General features: G+C 39.0%; 1 protein-coding gene across 2 annotated transcripts in view; it reads left to right on the forward strand.

Moving 5' to 3' along the window:
* VAV3 (vav guanine nucleotide exchange factor 3) overlaps positions 1–21437 on the forward strand; it is a 362499-nt gene extending 341062 nt beyond the window's left edge. For both annotated transcript variants that reach the window (XM_058716351.1, XM_058716352.1), the window contains exons 26-27: positions 18397–18548; positions 19204–21437. In XM_058716351.1, the coding sequence (XP_058572334.1) occupies positions 18397–18548; positions 19204–19245 (194 nt within the window). In that variant the 3' untranslated portion in view covers positions 19246–21437. The remainder of the gene's footprint in view (positions 1–18396; positions 18549–19203) is intronic.
* The last annotated feature ends 335 nt before the right edge of the window (positions 21438–21772 follow it).

Here is a 21772-nt window from a genome sequence, read left to right on the forward strand (position 1 = left end):
CTGCCCCACCGCCCCGAAAGCAGAAACTGAAAGGCAAACAGGTAACACTCACAGGACTCTAACAACATCAGTAAAATCTCATACACTTGTATATAAGTAAATATACAAGTAATTTGTCACATCAACTAACAGATTTTTTTATTTGAATAACTGAATAGTTGTTCTCTTCACAAGGATTGGTAATAAATGATCCAAGCTTGTGTAATAAAAATAGAGCACAGTTTATCTTGAAACTTTAAACACCTATTCAAAGTTACCTTTCTGTATTTTGGTCTAGTGTTTTCCTACAAATTTCTTAAGACTACCAAAGTTAATGATATTTTTCCCTACGTGAAAAGTATAATTTCCTACTAGTCCTTTACTTTGCCTTGCTAGCAGCAGGAGATAACAAATGTTGCCAAGGAGGTCAATTATACTAAAAATCCTGTTTGAGTTCCCTTAGTTCTAGAAAGCCAAGGTGGGAGAGGTTGGCAATCAGGGAGAGCAGATGTCCCATCTTAGTGGAAGGTCATTAGCCCGCGTATTGCCCTGCATGGTTCCTCCCAGCACTTTCTCTGTGCTCGGCACGTGTAGGTGTTCAGAGGATGTTGTCCAGCAATGAGCGGAGTTGCCTAATCTAAAATTTGTCTCTAGGGTTCAACAAAGTATTTAACGCTCAGACTTATTTAGCTACTAGGAATGAAGTTATAGACATTTTGCCTTTTTTTTTCTTTTTTAAACAAAAAGAGAATAGCCAACAGAACGATTTTGAACATCAATGAGAGCTACAGGAAATTTTTCAACAAATAGAGCTATGTGTTCAAATACTCCAAGCCTGGTATTTTTAAAAGACTCGGGCAGGTCACACAGAGACCTGCACAAGAAGGTCAAGAAGTAAAAGCAGATCTTCATTTAAAATTAATCTTTGTCAGGGTTTGGTTTTGTTTATCAGTTAGCCATTTTTTCATTCCTTCAACAGACAGACATTAAATACCTGACCCAGACAAGGCACTGTTCTAGGTACTGGGATACAGCAGTTGAGAAGACAAGTCTCTGCCCTTGTGGAGCTTCTGTTTTAATGGGGACACTCAGCCAAATGTGGAATATGGGAGTTTGCTGTTTTTATATAGGGTGGTCAGGGAATATCTCATTTACAAACTTACCAGAAAGAAAGGAGGGAGTAAGTTAGTATGTCAGTCAGAAATAAGGGTACAGTGGTCTGGACTCCAAGATTATTCGGTCATTACCGTGCAGCATGGTTATAATCTTAGATCAAATTTATGATACTCTCCCTGTGTTTTATTTACTTTATGCTCACTTTTGTATAAAACAGGAAGAATACTAAGATGGTTCTGAGAGTTAAATGAGGAGTTGTAAAGCATTTAGCATAGTGCTGGTACATGGTAAAAACTCAATAAATATCCACTACAACTGATTCTACGACTACTAACACCACCATCACTACTAGTAACTCCTCACACAGCAAACATTTTCCTAAATTTCTGAGTTGAGTTACTAATTATAATTCATAGAAATTCACATCTTTGCTTTTATGATATTCAAGTATACCTTGCCTATTATATACCAGATCCTGGTTGAGAGTTAACCCTTCATTAAAACACTGCTTCTATTTTTCTGCATACCCTACTTCTCAGAAGGGGGAAGGAAGAACACCACCTAAAGATTTTGCACATTGTCTTTATAGTCCTCACCTCTGTTCATAGCTTTGGCTATGCTGCTACATATTATCTAGAAATAATTTTTTACCAGGAAGTATTGCCTTGGGATACTGGATTGGACAGTGTCCTGACCTCTTCATTACCTCTAAAAGATTTTGGAGGAAGCAGAGCAGGCAAGCTAATGCCTAGGTCCACCCTATGTTCTGGGTAGAGGTTGAGATTAGAGTTCCAACTCCTGCAACCTGCTTTTTTTTTTTTTTTTTTTTTTTTTTTTTTTTTTTTTTTTTTTTTTTTTTTTTTTTTTTTTTTTTTTTTTTTTTTTCCCTGAAATAGTACAGTCACCTTGGAAAAGAAAGTTCCAGGGCATTGTAGAAGAGGCTGCTTGCTTCCGTACAAGTCCAGGTTAAAATATTCTTGGGTAAATCACCAACTATTTTTCAAGTTTGTAAAACATGATAAGATGACAGCAGAACTACCTCACACAAATGCAGAATAACATACAAAAAGATACTGGTCAGAATTAAACAGGAGTCCAGATTGGGCAAGAAGCATACAACATTTCTAGGTGAGGATCCCATTGTAGGCAATGCTCTCTCCCAGGGCTCTGAGACTTTATTTTTGCCTTTGAAATGACTTATGAATGTGTCCAAGAGAAAAGAAAGTGACAAAGAAAGAAAACACAGAGAACTCGGGCATAGCAGTGAGCTGTTGTGCTTCCCTAGAAATTGCAGTGACTCCATGGAAGATGTTCTGCTCTGTCCTGTGGATCTTACTTGGCAAAAACTGGCACAGAAAATCTGGCTTAGAACACATCCAGTATATCTGTAAGGCTTATGTATTTGAAGGGCACTGAACTGACTTTTGCCTTTCATGCTCTACAATGAGCACTTAATTATTTCAGGTCTGCTACTGAGTAGCTGTCTGACCTTAGGCAAGTCACTTAGCCTGTTTGGAATTCAGCTTTCTCATCTGATGAATGATGAATGAGATTAGATATTTTATTATGTGCTTTAAGAAATAGCATCCTAGGTTTCTTTCTTTGTATGCATGAGGGAAGGAGGCAAGGTAGAATGTTGATAGACCATTACACTAGGAGAAGTTGCATGATTAGCTATTTCATGACCCATAAGGAGATGTTAAACATTTCCCCAAGTTCTTATTTAGGGAGAATTAGTTGGACCATAGAGAAGAGCTGGCTAATTTTAAAAAAATTGGTTATTCCTATATTCACATAATCTCAAAGTATCTTTTCACAAGAACTTGTTAGTAACAAAGGGAAAAATAGAAGCACCTTAATCAAGTGATCAATGTTAACATCTACTTGATCTAGAAGAAGTAGATCACTTGTACCTCATAATGTGATGTTCTAAGAAATATACAGTATCACTTTGGTAGTATTCCTGCCCTCACAAGGCATATGTTGAAGCTAATTGTGAGGAAACATCAGACAAACCCAATTTGAAGGACAGTCTACAAAATAATTGCCCTGTATGCTTCAAAACTGTTAACGTCCTAAAAGACAAAGACTGAGGAGTTGTTTCAGTTTAATTAAGGAGACTGAAGAGACGACTACACACAGCATGTATTGGATTAAATCCTGTGCCTGAAAAATAATTTTTATTTACTTATTTATTTTTGCTGTAAGGACATGCATAGGACAGTTAACAAATTTTCAAGTTTCTAGATTAAGTAATAGTGTTAGGTTTTTGCTGATAATTGTACCGTGATTATATATGAGAAGCAAATGTCTTTGGCTTTAGAAAATACACACTGAAGTATTTAGAGGTAAAGGGCATTATGTCTTCAGTGTATTCTAAAATGGTTCCGGAAGAATAATAGAGATTGATAAAACAATCACGGTAAAATGTTAGCATTTGAGGAGTTTGAGTGAAAAGTATATGGGAATTCTTCATATTATTCTTGCTACTGTAAGGATGAATAATTTCAGCATTAAAATTTTTAAATGGAGAGATCGTCCCATTAGCTGTAACAAGATTGAGAGAAAATGGCAGCAGCATTCTGCTTTTTCCCCCCGCTCTAGGTGCAAGGGGAGCTTGGGACACGGATTTGGGGGTATGTAGAATACTAAGTAGGTCATATTTGAAACCATCTGTTCCTTACATATGACCTTACTGTATTTGCTTATTCGTTTATTCTTTTATTGAATAAATATTTACATAGCACTTACCATGTGCCAGGCCCTGTGCCACATGCTGGAGTTACAATAGTAAATAAGATGGACAGTTTGGTGGACAGGGACAAGCAGAAGACAACTTCACAAAATCATCAGAAATTTTGACAAGTCTTGTGAGGCAGAAGCACAGATGAAAGTGTATGATAAGAGGGCCTACTTAACCTGCAGTGTCCGGGAAGGACATTTAGAAAAAGTCACATCTAGGTGAAATGTAAAGGATCTGTGTAAAGGGTGTGAGGTAGCGGAGAGTAGGAAAACTCCACAGTAGAGAGGTAGCTTGTGTGAAGGCCCTTAATCAGGAAATAATGTAGTATGTTTAAGGAGTTGGAAGGCCAACATGTTTGGAGCATAGCAGGTGCATTCTGATATCTACAACGGGAATGTATTGAGCTTTATAAACAAAAAATGATATGAACTGGTTTACATTGCTTTAAAAGACCACTATCTACTCCATGAGAGTGGCTTGGAAGGGAGCATGGACAGAACAGAGGTGAGTTAGGAAGTTATTGCAGATATCTAAGAGAGGAATGAGGCTCGTTTGGACTGAGTTCAAAGTGGAACAGAACTATGGTAGATTTGGGTATCTTCTGGAGGTTGAATTGATTGGATAAGAGAATTGAGGTAGCAGTAGTACAAGCATGAAACACAAGTACTTGCCTTGGACGACTGGCAAATGGTGAAGCCACTGACTGACCAGGAAACAGAAGAGACATAAGAGGAATAGAGAAGAAGGTAAAACATTCAGTTTTGCACGAAGTTTTAGTTACCTGTGCATACTCAATGGTTCAGTAGGCAGTTGGCACCAGAAGGAGTGGTCTGGGTTGAAGATAGAGCTTTATGAATCATTAACACCTTCATTTCATAGTTTACATAGAATATAGTATTATTTTTATATAGGTTAAATGATTTATTCTGGTGTTATGTTCCCGCAAGCCTTAGGAACCAGACTTCTTTGCTCCTCATTCTCAAATTGCACTTTGCACAGTGCCTTTCATGAAACATGTGTTCAGAGAGGACTAAATAAATGAAGTCAGACAATAAGGTCCATGGGAGACAATAGCAAGTATTAAAGCACTATGTGTAGTTGATATTTGAAAAATCATGGGTAAATAGGTCAGTTTGAAAATAAAATATACATCAGTATGTTCCTTTTGGGGACAAATACTATAGCAGTCCCTCAGAAGTCAACAAAATCTTTGGTCACTGAGACCATACAAATGACCTTGCAGGACAAAGTCAGAGCCAGAGCCTGCGTGGCTTTGCCCTGGTGTGGTCTCTTTCCTTCCACACGTGTGTCCCCATTATTCAACTAACCATCTGACAAGGCACATGAGCTTCATTTTAGACACTGTGTTAGAAACTTAAACAATTTGCATCACTCATATTTATTTAACTCAGTATGCATAATATAACTTTTGTATTTCTGATAATTCCTGAAACATCCTGACAATGCCTTAGTTACCATTTATTAGTTTAATCACAGTATAACAGTGGACAATATTTATTACCTCTTACATACAAACTCCTCAAACATCCACTTAATTTAGTTTTTACCTTCTTGTGCTTGTAATTCAACATACCCATTTTCACCTACCCTTATTTTCTGATCTCCTTATCTTATGCTCCGTCTTTTGTCCTCCCTTTCCCTGATCACTTGGCATTTGGGTTTGATTCAATTTTATTCTGATAATGTAAATGTTTGTTTTAATCCTATTATAATAGTTTCCTTGGGCTGCCATAAAAATTACTATAAACTGGGTGGCTTAGAAAAACAGAAATTTACTCTGTCACAGTCCTGGAGACCAGAAATTTTAAACCAAAGTGTTGGCAGGATTGGTTTCTACTAAAGGCTCTGAAGTAGAATCCATTCTATGTATTTTTTTCTTTTATAGTTTCCAGGTGACCACTGGGAATCTCTGGCATCCCGTGGCTTATAGAGACGTGATTCCAATCTCTGCCTTGTCTTCACATTACCTTCTCCTCTGTGTGTCCTGTCCTTTTCTTGTATCTTATAAAGATACTTGTCATTGCGTTCACAGCTCACCCTAATGCATTTAGAGGCCACTTGAATGTGAGATGATCTCATCTGGAGATCCTTAGCTTACATCTACAAAGACCCATTTTACAAATAAGATCATATTCAGAGGTTCTAGGTAGACGTGTCTTTTGGAACCATTCAAACCCATTACAATCTCATAGTATCAATTTAAAATTTCTCTATCCTTATTTTGTTTGTTTATAACTTATTATTTATCAGTTGTCTATAAGTTAGCATGGTAAGAGGACTTATATTATTAGGGTAGACAGGCAGTCAGTAGATGGGGGTTAGAAGGGAACCATTACCTTAATACAATCAAGTGTTTTAAATGGATCGTAACATTCCTGCAGTAAAATGCACTGTCTTCCTAAGAGAACGCACTTCTAGCCAATGAGAGTTTCCAAGACTTAAGTCTGAAACTTCCTTCATATAAAATATTTGATACACAATGAGAACCTAATAATTCTGATATTTAATAATTTTGTGATTAATAGAATACAGTGTTTTTCAAACACCTATTACATACATTAGATTAATGTCTCCAGTGATTCTGTGAAGCAATAGCTCCAAAAGAAGTGTCATGAGAGGCTTCCTTTGTCAAACAGATACCCCACAAGTGCTGCTTGTATGACACAGGAAAGGGACAGTTTCCCTAGTTTACTTCATCATGCAATACTGGCTCATAGTGTTTAAAGCCCATTTGATGAGCCTTAAAAGAGTTGGTATATGTCAAGTACCTAGAACAATGTCTGGCACGTGGGTAGTGCTGTATGCTTTAGCTCTTCCTGTGCCCACTACTCCTGCCACCACTTCCAATACTGCTGTCCAGTGTGAAATGCTACCTTAGCCTCATTTGACATGTTTTAATGCATTTATAAAGCCCTCTCCTTGGGACTTGGATTTCTTACTGCCACTCCCTGGGCTTCAGCTATATTCTCCCAGTATCCACTCCCTTCTATGGGCTAAAGGAGCTACAACAAATGGCGGACATTCTAAAATTCTTTTTCCTCAGCGTGTCTATGATGTCCACAGAATTTACTGTTCTTGGGAAACTGATCAACTATAGTTGCACATCTTCGTTATCAGGTCATGCTGGACTTCTCTTTATTTACTTACTTTGAGAGCTTTACTAGCTACTATAAGGCATTTTTATCCCAAACCTGATAGCTTTAAAAATTAGTAGCCAGTACCCAGGGTCCCTCCAGAAATATAGCTTGCAGATAGAAATTCTACAGATTCAGATAACTTCATTGAAAGCCATCTTGTTTAATGTTTAAAAGCTCAAAAAGTAGTCCTTACGTTTTAATATTTTTCATCTTTTATACTGTCCCTCCCCATAGACCTTATATTCTAAATTAAAAACTAGTCTCAATGTACATGCTGTCCCCTGACTAGAGTACCCTCCCATGGCAGCTCTGATCAAAGCCTGTAGTCTTTCTCATCTCTTTTTCCTGAAAAACAAGCAGCAGCTTATCTAAATTGAGAAGAATCCCTTCTTTTCCTTCCTAAAATTTGGATGAGGCTCCCAGCTTTGAGGTACAATGCTGAGAGCTCTCTTTTCTTGATACCCCACCGATCCCATTCCAAATCTGCATAAGGTAGCAGGTCTTAATTCTGTAACTCTCTTCTTTCCCAATAGCGTGAGAAATTAAGTACGGAAGTGACCAGGTTTTCCTTTCATTCGTTCCTTTCTGCGTTCAGTATTTATGAGCATCTATTTGTACCACGTACTGTATCACATATACCCCTTAAGTGTGACATAAAATTTAGCTTAATGTCTGAACGATAGATGGGGGTGCAGAGGGGTACTTGGTATCGAGGCTCCTTAGACTTAACAGCCATATTAGCCCTGGTCAAGGTTTTTTCAAACAAGTACTTTTTAAAAAAAATTTTTTTTAATGTTTATTTACTTTTGAGAGAGAGCGAGAGAGAGCAAGCTGGGGAGGGTCAGAGAGAGAGAGAGAGAGAGAGAGAGACACGGAATCCAAAGCAGGTTCCGGGCTCTGAGCTGTCAGCACAGAGCCTGATGCGGGGCTCAAACTCACAGAACCGCAGGATCATGACCTGAGCCAAACTCAGATGCTCAACTGACTGAGCTCCCAGGCACCCCCAAATAAGTACCTTTTATGACATTCCTGAGAGATCATCCTCAGGCTTTGCTTGAACTCTCAGTTGTTGGTGGCCAAATCTGTTACCATCCTGGCCAGCCTGCTATGGATGCACTCAAATTTGTCAAAATTGAGCATAAAACCTCCTATATTAACTGACTTGCTGGTTCAGATTTTTCTCTATTCAAGGCTGCCTTTCTATTTAAAGTTCAGTCTTCTCTGTTAATTTCCCTCTTCCCTTTCTCCTTCCTTCTCGTAGGATACACTTCTATTTGGATGAATCCAAGAACTTTCCTCATCTATTCTCACCAGTAACCCCCTCCATAGATCCCCACATTCATTCATTCAACAGATCTTTATTGGGAGCTTACTGCAGGGAGGGCCTTGTTCAAATTGCTGGGGATACACGGGAGTGAAAAAAACAGACAAACGTCTCTGCCTTTGTGGAACTTACACACTAGTGGGGAAGGCAGATAATAGGTAAAAATAAATTATATAGTACATTAGAAGTTGGTCAGTGCCCTGGAAAAATAATATACAGGGCGATGGTACTCAGGAGTGCTAGAGATGGTTTACTGTTTTAACTGGGGAATGGGAGGAAGATGAGGAAGATAAGAAGGGGCTCATTTTTCCTCCTTTTGGTAGCTTAGCAGAAAGCTGGCTCAACAGTTCTGAGTTTTCTCAACATTAGAAGAGGTTGACACCAGCCACTTGCTCCAGAAGCTCCCCTAACGGGGCCATTCACATGACCAGCGTCTTAGTCTGTTCAGTCTGCTATAACAAAATAACATAGACCGAATGGCTGGTGAGCAACAGAAATGTATTGCTCACAGCTCTGGAATCTGGGAAGTCCAAGATCAAGGTGCCAGCAGATTCAGTATCTGCTGAGAGCCTGTTTCCTGGTTCACAGAAGACACCACATATCTTCACATGGTGAAGGAGGGAACTCTGTGGGATCCCTTTAATAAGAGCATTAATCTCATTCATTAGGGCTCTATCCTCATGACCTAAGCACCTCCCAAAAGCCCCACTTCCTAATACCAGCATATGAGTTTGGAGAAAGGGGGAGCACAAACATTCAGTCCATAACAGGGAATTTCTGTTATTATAAGGTTGCATAAATACTCTATCAGTCTGTAGAGCAGGCTGCTGGAAGCTTTGACCATGGTGTGTGCAGACCATCCGTGCCCAACCTAAGCAATAGGACAACGGGAATTTGAGGTGCACTCTACCTACTTCTCTGCCTACATGTCATCCCCCCTGGTCAATAAAGCCTGTTTTCTCTCTGTGCCACAAAGCACTAGTGATGTATGTCCATGACTCTTTTATGGGGCATCAAAGTAATCCTCATTGTGAAGGTAACACTTGAGTAAAGACAAAAGTGAGAGGGAATAGCCAATGCAAAGAAAGCATATATGACATGACATGTGCAATGTGGCCAGAGCAGAAGGACAGGTAAGGGAAGCCAGACCATGTGCTGCTTTTCAGGACTTTAGCTTTTAGCCTGGAGGAAATGAGAGGCTGCTGGTGGATCTAAGCAAAGGAGAGACATTATTTGAACCTTAAGTATTCATAGGATTATTTTGGCTTCCGTGTTGACAAAAGACCATGGAGATGTGCAGGACAAGGTAGAAGCCTCCATTAACCAGTGAGGAGGCTCATGCGGCTCCTCAGCTAAGAGATGGTAGCAACTTGAACCAACGTGTAGCCACATAGGTGATACATTTTGAAGGTGATCCAACAGGATATTTGCACTGGATGTGAAATTGAATAGCAAGAGAAGACACAAGGATAACTAAGCTCTTGACCTGAGCAAGTGGAAGACTGGAGGTTTTTTTTGTTTTTGTTTTTGTTTTTAAGGAGAGGCCCAGATGAAGCCTAAAGTGTAGTCCTAGCATTCTCAATCCAAAATGAATGGTTTCCCTATCTCTGTATCATTTCTGTATGTGTCTGTCTTTTCACCAATCTGTAAGCTCTTTTGAAGTCACATGCTCTTATTGTTGTATCTCCAATAGCACCTTAGCACAATACTCATCAGTAGTTGCTTAATAAACGTCTACCAATTTTTTAAAATTTTTTAATGATTATTTTTAAGAGAGAGAGAGACAGAGCATGAGTTGGGGAAGGGCAGAGAGAGAGAGGGAGACACGCAATCTGAAGCAGGCTCCAGGCTCTGAGCTGCCAGCACAGAGCCCAGTGCAGGGCTTGAACTCATGAACCATGAGATCGTGACCTGAGCCGAAGTCAGACACTTAACCAACTGAGCCACCCATGTGCCCCTCTACCAATTATTTTTAAAGAGTAAGGAGTTAGAGTTAAGTTCATGTTTTGATAAACTAGATGTCTATAAATAATCTGAAATTCCTAGAAATGTCAAATGGTCTAATTTTCTGTAACAACAGGAAAGGCCTTATACTCATCTTTTTCTTGGTACTGGCTTTCTATGCTTACACTGTGCAGTGTTGAGTACAGACTTATTTTTTTTTCCAGGATTTCTAGACCTAAGTTTTCCTTGTTATAATTTTGGATTTCAGGTTAAGGGAGATTGGTCTATTTGCCAGATGTTAGCATTCAATGAAATGAAACCAATCTGAATTATTTAGTTTTTTTTCAGTGACAATATATAAGATGTACAGTAAACATTATAAACATTGGCAGGGGAGCAAGTCTTTGACACTATGTCTAAGGCATGGCTAAGTTCTAAAATAAAACCAGGTTAAGGACCACAAATTTAAATTAAACATTCATTAAATTCTCAGCATGTTCTCTGCTGCTAGGCCATCTGTAGACAGCCTTGGTAAAAAGAATCTACTGGATCGCTCGTCACAGTGTCCCACATAGGAACATGGTTCTCCTCCAGGCCACTGCTGCGCAGCAAACTCCCAGAGATCACTCTATTGATGGTAGCACCATTGCTGATCTCTTTACTGACAGCTTCTTTTTACATAAGTGAATGTGAACACTTGTGGTTGTTACAACTTAAAGCTGAGTGTTAGGCAATGTCTGTCTCAGAAAATAATTAACAAATGCTTAGGCTCATGTTCAGTTATACATGTAATACATGATTAAGTGGTAGTTCAAAAGTACTTTGTGATTTGATAACCAGTATCTTAAGGAAGAGTGTTGACTGAGCTTGGCCTCCACGGGGTATACATTTCAAATATTATTGAAAGTTGAGTAGATTTTCATTTGCTCATGAACATGAATGGCCTAATCAAGGAGAGCTAAAACTTCAAAGCAACGTTTCACTAGCCTTGCCACAAAAGTATAGGCATCAAATATCAATTCTCTAGCACTTTTTATTCTACACTAAACTCTCTGTTCTTCTTTTCTTAACTGATACACTTCTGTGTCCGGTGGTTCTGTCTTGTCAGTCAAGTCTCAGAACTGAATAATATTCACTAATGATTTATAGCTTCTATTCTCAGTTTATTAACAGGTAACTTCTGATTCAGTTAGAGAATGTTTGTACTTTAGGTTTTGTTTAACTTGGAAAAGTTGATAAATAATATTTGGCTGCATCCTTAGTAGTTCCTAATGAGGAATATTAAGTCACTAAAGTATGAGCCATTCACTTCATAATGCCCCATCAATGTTAGCCCAACTGAGCACCAGGTATCGTGTGAAAAATAGCCAGAGAGACCAGCCTGAATGTGTTGATCTCTCTGAGTAAACTTCTCCTTTGTTTGTGCTAATAAGGAGCTCAAAGTGTTTGAGAAAGGAGGGAAGTTAGGTCCTTAATTAAAGCTTGCAGTTTGCGAATGACTACTCAATGATAACGGTCTCAACATAGACTTAACATTGTCTCAGAGGATACAGATATGAATAAAAAGAGTTGTTTCTCTCAAGAAGCTTCCCAAAATGATGTGATGTACTAGCAGATAGGCTATCTATAATACTAGGTGGTGAAGTGAGTATGAGCCCAGGAAGTGAAAGGAATGGGAGATAATCATTCCCCCAACATCGTCATTTGAATACACTGTTACTCGGCTGTTTCTAGTTCCATTCCAGGATATGCACCTGCCAATAATTCTTCAATTAGCGGCATCTTGGTATGAGAGAAGGAGTTTGATGAAGAAAACATGTATTTCTATATGTGTTTTGAAATAGGTGGATATGTTCTCGGTAAGGATGTAAATATGTTTTGCAGGTTAAGCCATTCTGCAAAAAAAAAATTTTATCCAATACTTTATTCTGACATCATTTACATCTATATTTAAACCCATACTTTCCAAGGGAAACATGTTGTTTTATACTCTTGTCTCTGTAGATGCAAGACATTCAGATGCTATTTTGGCAGCTTTTGAGAATTAAGGACCCAAAGGCAGTGAAAATTAATGTATAGGAAGAATGGCAACAGTAAGTCATGCTATGATGTATAGAAAACTAGAAAGCATCCCTACCAATTTTTAAAATATTTGGCTGAAAGCTATACACTGGGTGGTAGGAGAAACTTATTAACCTTTTACCCCTAAGAGGATTCCTCAGGCATACAGTACGCTTAATGCCAAGAGATGTACAGTATTTAATAGCTGTTCAGCATCTCAGAAAAAATTAGTTATTGTAAGAATATCATCAATAGATTATGGTTCTCAGAGATCCTGGGGAATAAAACCTGAAAATATTTCACATTCTTTTCTTTGTGTTGTGCTGGCTTTTGTTGGAGGTCTTTTTGAGCAGTTAAGTGTGCAGAAGATGAGCTAAATGAATAGGAGGAGGAGACATAAGGAGCTTGCAAAATTAAACATCCTGCTGAGACACTTGTCCATTCAGCAGCTTCAGTGCTTAGCACTGGGCCCGATCCTGTGGAGAAGCAGAAGCAGTGTAAGAGTTAGCCTCTGCTCTCCAGAATCAACAACTTTTTGGAGATAGAACACAGGAGCACATGCAATAATTAAACAGTAGAGCCAGGGATGTAAGTGCCTAGAGATGACTAGAAAGAATAGGGAAGAAGACAAGTGTTGTTGGGATTGGTCACGGAAGACTCCTGGAAAGGGCCTGAGCAGAGCCTTGGAGATAAGGAGGTTAAGGTTAGCAGAGGCAAGATGGAGGAGAAACATTCGAGAAAGAAACCAATACTGAGGGCCTTGGTGTGCATGCCCACCAGCTAGTCTAGGGGTAAAGAATTTATATGAGAAAATGATGGAATATTTGGTTAGAAAGACAGGAAACAGCCAGACTATAAGTAGCCATGGAATTCAGGGCAAGAGTTTGGATTTCCTAATCTGGGAAAAGGAATGATGAATCTTTGTCTATTGTGAGTAGCTGAGAGGCAGTATTTCATATAGAATGGAAAAAAATGTTGAAAGCAAAAAGACCAACTGGGAGGCAGTTGTCTTAGTTTAGAAATGGCGTAAGTACCTGGGTTGGAATGATGGAGCTGAGAATTTGGTGAAGGAATAACTTCATATTTCGGAGGAAGAATAGAGTGAACAGGAAGAGGCAAAAAGCATACTGACTTTGCAAGGGTAGTTTGCAAAGAACACAAGAGTCATTGAAAAAAAAATGTGGAGGGTTGAGCTAGGTTATGGGGAGGGGGATCATGCCTTTGGTTTCAGGCAGGTTGCATCGGAGATAGTGGTTGTCCTTCATGGCAGTGTCATGAAAATATCTGAAATCACAGACTGGAATTCAGATGAGGAGCCAAGGCATATCTTAGAATCTGTTTGTTCCCTTCACTGGGGAAAAAAATTAGTTCCCAGTGAAGCCAGTAGAGGAGCCAAGGCCTAACCCTGGGGGAATAGCTACCATTCAGCTAAGATTATAATATTTTAGATAAGATTGAGGAAGATTCCAACTGTAGCTATTTGACATGAGTGCCAGTGCTTATAAGGCTTTTAGGGTTAGATAAGAGACAAGGTAGCACACTGATACTGTGTATCTGAAACAGATTCAAGTTCACTCTGCATAGTGAGGCATTATCCATATCACTTCAGGAATGTTAGATATTTTTAAATTAGAGACAGGTTATCTGATCTAATGTATCTACCTATTGAGATTATTTAAATTTCATTTAATTGTGTTTTCATTGATTTCTTATATCTTCCTTCTAGAGCTAACTTATCTCTTGTTATAGTTCAGACTGCTGACTTAATTATCTTCATTAGAAATTTTGGAGAAATGCAGTCTTCTTTTATTACTTTATGGATAAATAGTCCCAGAGAGATAGTGAAGGATGGACATTTAGAAAGCAGTCCAAGGAGAAAATTCTAGTACCTGCCAGAAGGAATGTGTAGAATGGGGGTTCTAATTTAAGTTCTCACAAACATGGGATAGGAATCTTGCAGATTGTCAAGATACAGTTAGATGTGAGCCATTTTTCTCATTGGAGATGGCATCCCCTCTTGTCTCTAATAGTGTGTATAACATCTCAAGGAAATTAAACCAGTTATGTTGCATGGCAATAAATGAATTGAGCATATTGTAAAATTAGTTGTAATGGCATGTATCACTGAGTTTTAAAACAAAAATAATGTAATGTGGGAGATGTAATGGATTAGAAGAGAGCCTTGATTATCAACAAGGATATACTTCAGGGTAGGTTAAAAGTAAATATGTAAGGACATTCATGAGGAAAGTGTCTTATATGAGGGATCCATAGTCCATGGTTGCAAGAGCAACTGAATCTCCTCCAATTCCCACGGCCAGTCTACTTAAATAGGATCTGAGGATCCCCTTAATGAGTTACGACTGTTCCCAGGTATCAAAGAAGCCCTTCCTGACAAGAGTATTAACTTTGGGAGAATTCTGTGGCTATCAAATCAGTCAATGGTCTGAAAGAGACAATCTGTATTGCAAGGTTATATGGACGCATTGCAGTTTGTTTAGCCCACTTTCACCTCCTCCTCAGTTATAGAAACTTTTGTTACAGTTTAGATTAGGTCCAGGTACAAGTAACAGAAATCCGAGAAAACACTGGCTTAAACAGGATAGACATTTATTTCTCATTCTCATAAAAACCTGGAAGTGTCCAGACCAAGGCTGGGGGAAAGGGCAGGTCACCTCTTCCATAAAATCTTCAGAACTCCAGCTTCCCTGAAGCTCATGAGCTACTGTCCTTAAAGCGAGGCCTTTCTTCTCACGGACCCAGATCGTAGCTTGTAAATTCCGTACAGCAGGGTAGGATGAACAACCAAAAACAAAGGTGAATTCATGTGCCAGCTGCCCTGCCAGGGAAGGTACCACAGGCCACCTTCCAACACCCTTGCTTATTATATCGTAGTGGCAAGAACTTAGTCATATAGTTGCATAGACCTGCATAAAGACAGAGAAATGAAGTCTTCCTTTTGGGCAAACTTGGCCTGGCCAGATAACCTATTGCAGGGATGAAGAGGGAGAATAAATATTGGAAGAAAATTTATAACCATGCCTTTCTTTTCCTTTGCAATGGCACCATGATATTAACAGGTAGAGTTTTATAACTGCTTATGGAGGTACCTAAAGCAGAGTGCTAGATGCAGAGCAATGCAGCAGTTATGAGCCTGGACCCCAAAGTCATACTGCCTAGGTTTGAATCTAGGTTGTTCTAAAAATATCAAAGGAAAGTGGTATTAGTACCTTCCTCTTTGAATTGTTGTGATGGCTAAATTAAATATTGAGTGTAAAACATTGAGCAGGACATTTAACACTTCAGAACCATTTGATGATTATTAGCTTTTATTATTAAAAGTAAAGTAAAAAGCTTCTGAGGGTGGAGTTTTTGCATAGAACTTTTCCATACATTCCCAAAATTTCCGGATATATTTACTTGTCCAGGTATGGTAATATTTGAAGCGATTTACATTTTATTTGTGGTAATAAATTAGCATGTGCATGCTTGGTTAGGGGTTGGGGATGGTTTCTAACAAATTGTATGAGTGTTTCCTTGACTTTCCTATGGGCTCTGCATGTTTCCTTGACCCTACTCTATAGGCTCTTACTTGTTTATATCAGTTTTGATGTGAAGCATATTTTACATTAAGAATTTACAGTCTCCTCTTTTCCACTGGTGTAGCAAAGTGGGAATTGTGTATCACATCAAAAGAAGGCCATCCTCAGATGGGAGGGGTTCAAAGATGGCACCATGGTAGAGTGGGTATGCTGTGTTCACTGCTAAAGGGATAGCTCTAAATTTCAGAACTAGTGTCAATCAAAATGTAAAAATCTGGCTTGTCCTTCATTTAGAAATGGTGATAGGAGAGAAGTGGGTGAAAGTGAAGCTTAATACTCCAAATTTGATGTGACCATTTTCTTAGGATTATAGACAACGAAATAGCTGTGTTGAGATTTTTTGCCATTACCTAAATGCTCTTTTGCTTCTCTCTTTTTCTTTCTTTCTCTAAGCCCCTTCTTTGTTCTGTGGGTTTTCTTTTGTAACTCCTCCAGACTACAGCTTTGTTCCCCCTTCTTCTACTCCTTTCTGGTCAGGTACTGCTTTACTGCTTTTATATGTCTTTTCAACTTGCTTCTGTTTGCAAATAAAATACTTTGACTTCTATGTGTAGCTTCTCATGTAGATGCATCTTCTCACAAATAGTCCCTAGAGTCCCATTCCCACCATGCAGTTTCCTCTTCTCTGTCATAGTCACTGTCTGTTATGACATTTCACTCTCCTGGTTTTGTGTGTGTGCTCGTGTTATGTATTTCCGTTAGACATTTTTTGTTTTGTCTTTTGGGGAGAGGTTGGAAAGGGTTGAGGGCTGAAAGCATAAAGCGGGAGATGAAGCACTCTATAAAATCATTAGTTTTCTTGAGGATCAGAAATTTTAGCTGAGAAAAGCCAATGCTTACTTATTCCCATTAAGAAAATAAATAGAACCCAATCCCAACTTTGTCTCCAAATATAAAAGTAAAACATATTTCATGTTGCTTGGAAGGATGACTATGCCCATCAGTTTGTGTGTGGGCATTCTGGTCTTGATTTCAGTCATTAGTCTGAGAATTTAATGGCTGTTGATGTGACATGTAGGGGAGTACATTATGGCTAGGTCAAGTATGTTTTCTTACAGATTTTTAAAAATTAACCTGTAAGTCCCAATGGAATCATAACATTTAGTACTAGAAAGACCTTGGAAGTCATCTAGCATAGAGTTTTCATTTTATAGGTAAGAAAAGTGTGGCCTCAAGGGTTAAAAGACCTGCACAAGGTCACACAGTTAAGGTGATGATTGGTTTTTCCGTCACAGGGGTGTCTTTATGTGCGCCAACTCTAAGAGTAGCGACCCGGTAATGGGACAGTTTTCAGTAAGAAAACTATTAAAGTGGTTTGTGTCTGAACAGTAAAATAAAATGACCCATTTTTACTCCCTTTACAGTTCTGAAATCTACAGCATTGCTATTCGTTTATCTTATGATGGACACCTGGAGACTAAAAAAAAAACCCTGTCATTGCAGAGCCCTGAATAATAGGCTAGAGATCCCTGTCTCCACGTGGGCAAGCTCTTCCAGGGTAATGCAGGTCATAACCGCAGCTGCCTGGGCACCAGGAACTGTTAAAAATACAGATGGATGGCATTTCCCATTTGTTTTTCTTACACTTGTGTTCCTTTCCCATTTAAGGTTTATAAAGTCCTACCCTTCCCAGGTGAGTGATTCTCAGAATCACTGCACGTATAATTGAAAACACTTTATAACCCCAATGAGCAACAGGTAGAGAAGTTAATATGAAATGTGTTATAAAACACTAGAGAAGAAAAAATGTACAGCTTGAATAGAGTTTTTCTTTCGGGGCAGGGTGGGTTAGGACACGGAGTAAGTTAGCACTTCATTCCTTCAGTAAAGGTTTTCTATACCTACAGTATTTGTTTGAAAGAAAGAGGATAAATTGATGGTGTTTATGCATTCTTTCGGTGAAACCTGACTGAAGCTTCTTCACATAGTGAAACTCTATATGAAGCAACAATTGAGTTTGTCCCCAAGAAGTTTTAACCAAAAAGGGCTGGTTGGGGAAGGAAGAGCCTTTTAACTAGAAGTAATGACAATGACATGGATTCAATAGGAGAATTTCAGAGCAAAGCATTTGGTTGTTTTAAGTCTTAGTTGGAGAGATTATGAGATAAAAATGTAAACCTTTGACCTTAGAGGTTCTAGTTAGAAATAGATCATTGTGCCATCTGTAGGGAATGCATGCTGGTAATTTTAGGTTCTTTTCTTTTTTTTAACAAAAGCTAGTCCCTGTTTTGGGGTTCTGATGAAGAATGAAACAGAACAGTGGTTCTTTAAACTGCCTGAAATGAACTTGACCACACCAGACTGAATTGAAACAGCAACTCTGCTGCTTTCAAGGTCCTCCACCATTATCACTAGTCTGTAGTGAAATCATGGCTGTGCATTTGGATTGCATCTATAACATTCATCTGATTAGGTTCTGGTGGTCGTGGGACCACAGATCACTGCTGACTCACCATCATTTCTTTCCAGTGCTAAGTCCAAAAGTGCTGGGCATCGCCGTTGCTCGGTATGACTTCTGTGCCAGAGACATGCGAGAATTGTCCTTGCTGAAAGGAGACGTGGTGAAGATTTACACGAAGATGAGTGCAAATGGCTGGTGGAGAGGAGAAGTAAATGGCAGGGTGAGCTGTCCCTCTCGATGTGCTTGCGCGGGTGAAGGAAGGGGACTGGGCTGCTGTGGGCACCCGCCGTGGGGCTGGGGAGAAGCCTTCACCCCACAGAGCCAAGGCTCTGGAGAGTGGTGGTGTTCCTCACTGAAAATAGACACTCAAGAAAAAGATGTTGAATGAACATGATTGTGGCATAAATAAAGTTCACCTAGGCAGGTTTGATGGCTTCCTATTTGGAAAAGGATTGAGGAACATTTCCATTCTTTTTAGTCCATAAGCCTCAGAGCATAAATTTTATGTGGAACATAGAATATTTATAAGAGCTGCTGATCTAAATTGGAAAGAATGGGGACATAGTACCCCTTTGTATCCTGTTCTATAGCAGAAATAGGAAGCGTTAAATAGTATAGCCCCTTAGTACACTTAATTTACATAGTTGTCTGTGTGCTAGCACATTAGAACACTCTTTAGGCTTCTTTTATTCCTCTGTCTCCATCACTCATTCTGTCGGTCTTCTAGGGCAGTTAAATCAATCTCCTTTACCTACAGTGGCCATAAAACCCCAGTTTAATCGGGGTGTTATAAAAACTAAATGCTCTATTTGTAGAGCCCTTTGAAATGCCAGATGTGAAGTCATGTTGCTATGTTGGTTGCCTTTCTTTTTTAGGTGGGCTGGTTTCCATCCACGTATGTGGAAGAGGATGAATAAATTCCACTCCAGCGTTACACCCTGCACCAGAACTTTCAGAGAAGGGATAAACAGAAGCCTGCACAGCATTGTGAATTAACTGAAGTGTTTAAAAAGCCACATTTCTGGCTATTCAACATCCTCCCTCCTTTTCCCCTCCTAAGTCTTAATGCTGGGATTTCTAAAGATGCTGGTACTGACAGATTAATGGCTTGCCTAGAGCTGTGCAAGAAACAGCCTGCCAGTCTGTCATTGTCGGGGACTAGGGCACAGCCAAAAGCTTTTTTTTTTTTCCCCCAAAAGAGCCCTGCAAACACATTGGTTCATATTTCTTTTTACCATGTGTGGTCAGGCACCATGAATGCCAGCTATCAGTAAATGGTGGACACACATTTACTTTCTTCTCACGTGCCATTCACCAGAATCTTTGATGGTACAAAGAAGCAGAAGTTTAATTTTGCTTTTCCCAGCATGAGGAAAAATCAGAGTCTCGCTTTTTGGGCAGCTTCCGGGAAAGGTCCAGCACTCCTTGTCTTAAATTGCTTCACAAGGTGACTCATCACCTGGCAGACACTTTTACCCCCAGATGTTACTCATGATAAAACAGAGGAGGCAAATGCTCAGGTTTGCTTCATAAGTGATATATCCCAGAGGGGTTTTAATTATTCATTTGATGTTCTGATTATATTTGCAAACTTCTTCATATAAAAAAAAGTACATAAAAGAGTGTCTTCATATTAAATTTTCACAGCCTTCATGATTTCATAGAGTTATTTTGGAAATGTGTAATTCACTCTATGAAATAATCTTGGCTGGGTATGTTCTGGGTAATTTCAAGTAACCTGGGAAAGGTGGCATTGTTTACAGAAACAGATCAAGGGCTATAACTGATTGTAAGTCATTTTATGGAAGCAACATCTATTAACATAAGCTCCCCCCCCCCCCAAAAAAAGGACATATTTGTTGAATCTCACATTTTCCTGGAGTATTTACAGTAGCACAGACAACTTTGGTGAGGATTTTGAAAGGGAAGCCCAGCTGGGTCCTATATGCATTTCTGGGACAGGAGGGTCACTAAGACTTTTCTAGTCTTATTCACTGTGGGCTCCCAGCCTTTTACTAGGATCTTCCCACCTGCAGCCCCCTTGGGGGTGTCCGTTAACTGGTGGGAAGATCTGTTTTGCAGTGCATTTATTTGACCAAGCCTTTACTTTTTATGTGAGGAGGTTAAATATGTTCTTCCTGGGACATACAGAGTCCTTAGTCAAGACAGTCAGGTTAAGACACTAACTTGGCCCTTTGCTGATGAAATATTTTCTCCGTAGCAGAAGTCTTGTTCTGACAAGATTCAGAGTGTTTCATGTTTGAAGACAACCAAACAAAACATGAGAAGCATTAATTTAATAGAGCCAAACTAGGGACATTCAGTTCTGAAATTCTGGATCATCTCTGAAATGAGGTAGGTAGGTGTGGCCTGCCCTTTCCCCAACCCACTTTAATGTCAGAACTTAATGTTCAGTAGGACATATCCCCCTTCAGAGACCCTCGTGAGCTAGGACTTCTCAAAAGATAGATTCAGGACCTTTACCTCAGAATTATATAAACTGTGATTGTGTTTTAGAAAAATTATTTGCTAAAACCAGTTAAGTTTTTGTATATGTGTAAATGATCACAAAAATGAATTTTATAAAATGTTCTGTACAGTAAAGTTATACCCTCAAGGTGTACTCTCAGAATGGATTCTTTCCTATGAAGTCTTACCTGTGATCCTGTGTCTCGGGAATGTTTTGTCTGTTACTGTCAGCCAAATGTTGTTACGGAGAAAGTCACTTCACACAAATTGAAATACTCCTATGTATAGTACTGTAGCCTATATTCTTTTATTGTTATTTTAGCCAAGAGACTCCCTCCCTTACAAATGGTGTTTGGTTTTCCTGTTGCATTTCATAGACCTGGGGGTTTCCTAGCAGAGGACATTAGAGCCCCTTTTCATGACATTGCCAATTACATCTTTGTCTGTGTTTAATACTTTGTATTGGAAATTTTAAATGCTGCGGATTTGTGTAGATTTCTAATACCAAAGACAGAAGTAAATGTTTCTTCCATATGCTTTGTCTTGCCTGTATGCAGCCATTGTGTAATATGGTGAATTAGAGTGGTATTTCACTTTGTAATATTTTGTAAATATGTCAATAAAATAGTTACTACTTGCATTACATTGATTTCTTGAGAGTTGAGTCTATTGAACAATTCCATAATTCAACATCTACCTCATAATCAACAAGGGAATGGAAGCCCTAATTTTGATCAGATTTATGAAATCTGAAAGTTATGAACCTACAAGATATACTCAAGTAGTGGCAAATAATATCTACTGCTGTGTTCACTATGTGCCACACACTGTTCTAAATGCTTTGTGTGGACTAACAACAACTCCAGAAGGTAGAACCCCATATTATCTCCATTTTTCATATGAAGAAACTGAGGCATCATGAGAGGTGGCAACTTGACCCAGATCATACAGCTGGTAAGTGTCAGGACTGAGGTT

This window comes from Neofelis nebulosa, chromosome 2, assembly GCF_028018385.1.
Source record: "Neofelis nebulosa isolate mNeoNeb1 chromosome 2, mNeoNeb1.pri, whole genome shotgun sequence".
NCBI lineage: Eukaryota > Metazoa > Chordata > Mammalia > Carnivora > Felidae > Neofelis > Neofelis nebulosa.